At 56.1% G+C, this 2,477-nt stretch overlaps 1 protein-coding gene across 1 annotated transcript; it reads right to left on the bottom strand.

The window, feature by feature from the left end:
- Positions 1-1,031: 1,031 nt before the first annotated feature.
- On the bottom strand, positions 1,032-2,090 carry LOC135816805 (uncharacterized). Its single transcript, XM_065329906.1, has one exon. The coding sequence runs from the start codon at positions 2,088-2,090 to the stop codon at positions 1,032-1,034; it is 1,059 nt and encodes a 352-aa protein (XP_065185978.1).
- Between the last annotated feature and the right edge of the window lie 387 nt (positions 2,091-2,477).

Raw genomic sequence — 2,477 nt, 5'->3', positions numbered from 1 at the left:
GAGTCATTCGCCGGCTCCATGCGGAGTCATTCGCCGGCTCCATGCGGAGTCATTTGCCGGCTCCATGCGGAGTCATTCGCCTGCTCCATGCGGAGTCATTTGCCGGCTCCATGCGGAGTCATTTGCCGGCTCCATGCGGAGTCATTTGCCGGCTCCATGCGGAGTCATTCGCCTGCTCCAAGCGGAGTCATTCGCTGGCTCAGCTGCGAGCCATTATACCAGTTGCTCGAATCGGCACTCCCAGCTTAATGCAAAACTCGGTTGCTCTGTTGTGAGGTGGGGGGATGCTAATGTCCACTAACACCACCAGTTACTAAACAATCAGCTCATGCGATAGCTATTGCACGACACTGAACAGCTCTAGCACATCTTGGATGCGCACTCCAACAGCCTTGTGGACGACGACTGTAACTGGAGAATCGGTCCGTCGCTCCACCAGCCCGGCGGCACAGTGGACAGTGCCTTGGGGGTGTCAGGCATGGATCAGGCTGATAAGGACGTGGTGGAGACGGAAATGATGTTTGCAAGGAAGAGTGATGATATGCGTATGTGCTCTCCGCCAGTTGTTGAAGCAACAGTCCGGCAGTGGACAGTCGGCAAGGTTAAAATAAGTGACCAACTGGGTGAAAGTACACCAAATGTGGCCCATCTCTTGAATGGTGCGGACCACGGCAAGGACCTGAAGTTGAAGGTCGTCAATGGCAACACCGCATGGTCGACGTCAATGGGAACATCAAGCCATCAAGTTGGTGGAACTATGGAATGTCCGTCGCAGGCTGCAGCGACAGGGTAACGTGCTCAGGGAAGAGTACAGCGACGATGATCAGCTGTGTCTTGCACGCAGTCGTGTTGATCGTGGCGTGCAGAACAACAGAGTCAGTTGCGGTATTCGTACATTTGTCTGTTTAGGATTGTGATCCCCAGGAAGTCCTTTCGTGAGGAGTGATGTCACGCAACGAGCAGTAGTCAAAGTGAAAGGACTTCTTGCATGTGATTTTGTTGTAATTTTGTAAGGTGTGGTGGCAGAACTTTCAGCTGGTAGTGGGTGATGGGCTGTCTGTGTGACAACAATTACGGGCTTGACGAACGACATAATTATGGCGAGTCGATCTTTGGCCAGTTGCTGAGTTGGAGATCGTCACCGTAGACCCAGAGATCTGGTCCACGGTCCAGGGGTTGGGATCCCACTGTGGTGAGAGCTTGTGTGCCTGCTCATTGCGGCGTAAGACGCGCTGACCAGGAGTGAGGATGGGGGCGTTTGACCGGCGGGTGGCATTGGCAGCGTCGCACTGGGATTGGCGGAATTGCTGGTCACGGTGGGCAGCTGAAGGTAAGTCTGGTGCGGCTGCCGTAATGCAGGGTATGCTGTCGCGGATGGGGCGACCAAACATGAGTGTTGCCGGTGCCTCGTGAGTGGCAGGGTGTGGCGTGGTGCGGTACGCTAGGAGCCATTGGTCAAATGCAACATTGATGTCTTCGCCAGCTAGTTTGGCAGTTCGCAGAACTTTGCCAATGGTACGGTTGAGGCACTCGACTGCTCCGTTTGCTTGTGGCCACAAAGGAGGGGTGTGGCGGTGCTGGATAGCGTGTGGCGCGAGGAAATCAGCAAAAGCCGAAGAACGGAACTGAGGACTGTTGTCCGAGACTAGCTCTTCGGGCAAGCCGAACATGGATAATGTAGAGCGCAGAGCTACAACACCGGCCGTAGTGGGTGTCGTGCTGAACACGTTGATGACCGGGTAGCGAGTCAACTGGTCGATAGTGGCAAGCAGGTGCTGACCGTTTGGCATGGGTCCATACAAATCGACGAAGACTCGTTGCCACGGCTTGGTGGACGGTGGTGTGGGCACGGACTCCCGGACGTAGCGGTGTCGTTGAGAGAGTTGCTTGGCACGGAATACATTGCCGGCAGAGTGCTTCGGCTTCAGTAGCCATGTTGGGCCACCCAACATTGCTGTTGAGCCGTTGCTTGGTGCGGACAATATCTTGGTGGCCCGCATGTGTAAGCTGCAGGGTAAGCCGTTGGAGGGCCGTGGGAATGACGAGACGGTCGTTGCGGAGTAGTAGACCGTCACTCTCAGACAGTTCATGGCGGAGGGCAAAGTACGGGCGGACCGTGGTGTGGCTGGAATCCCAGCGGCCAGATTGCAGAGAGGAAAGGATGGCTTGCAGTGTGGTGTCTGCGGTGGTGGCGTCCGCAATCTCCTTCAGAGCCAACGCATTCGGCTTAGCTGCTGTAGCTAGGGCATGTATGTACGCAGTGTCTTCCTGTGCGCCGATGTTTGGCAAGTCGGGATGAGGCTGCGGATTGCGACTGACGACGTCGGCCGGGTTTTCTGGGCCAGGCTTGTACTGGAGCTGGAAGCTGAGATCCTGCAGGCGGAGGACCATGCGCTCAATTCATGGTGGAGGTCTCGATCCGACGGCCTTGAGTTGCAGGAGCGGCTTGTGGTCGGTGACAACGGTGAACTGTGGAT

The sequence above is a fragment of the Sycon ciliatum genome, chromosome 5 (genome assembly GCF_964019385.1).
Source record: "Sycon ciliatum chromosome 5, ocSycCili1.1, whole genome shotgun sequence".
Lineage (NCBI taxonomy): Eukaryota > Metazoa > Porifera > Calcarea > Leucosolenida > Sycettidae > Sycon > Sycon ciliatum.
The sequence above is the reverse complement of the archived record's forward strand: the minus strand, read 5'-3'. Positions and strand labels throughout refer to the sequence as shown.

Excerpts from the sequence above, each read along its gene's own strand:
- LOC135816805 (XM_065329906.1), bottom strand. The coding sequence starts at position 2,090 with ATGAACTGTCTGAGAGTGACGGTCTACTACTCCGCAACGACCGTCTCG.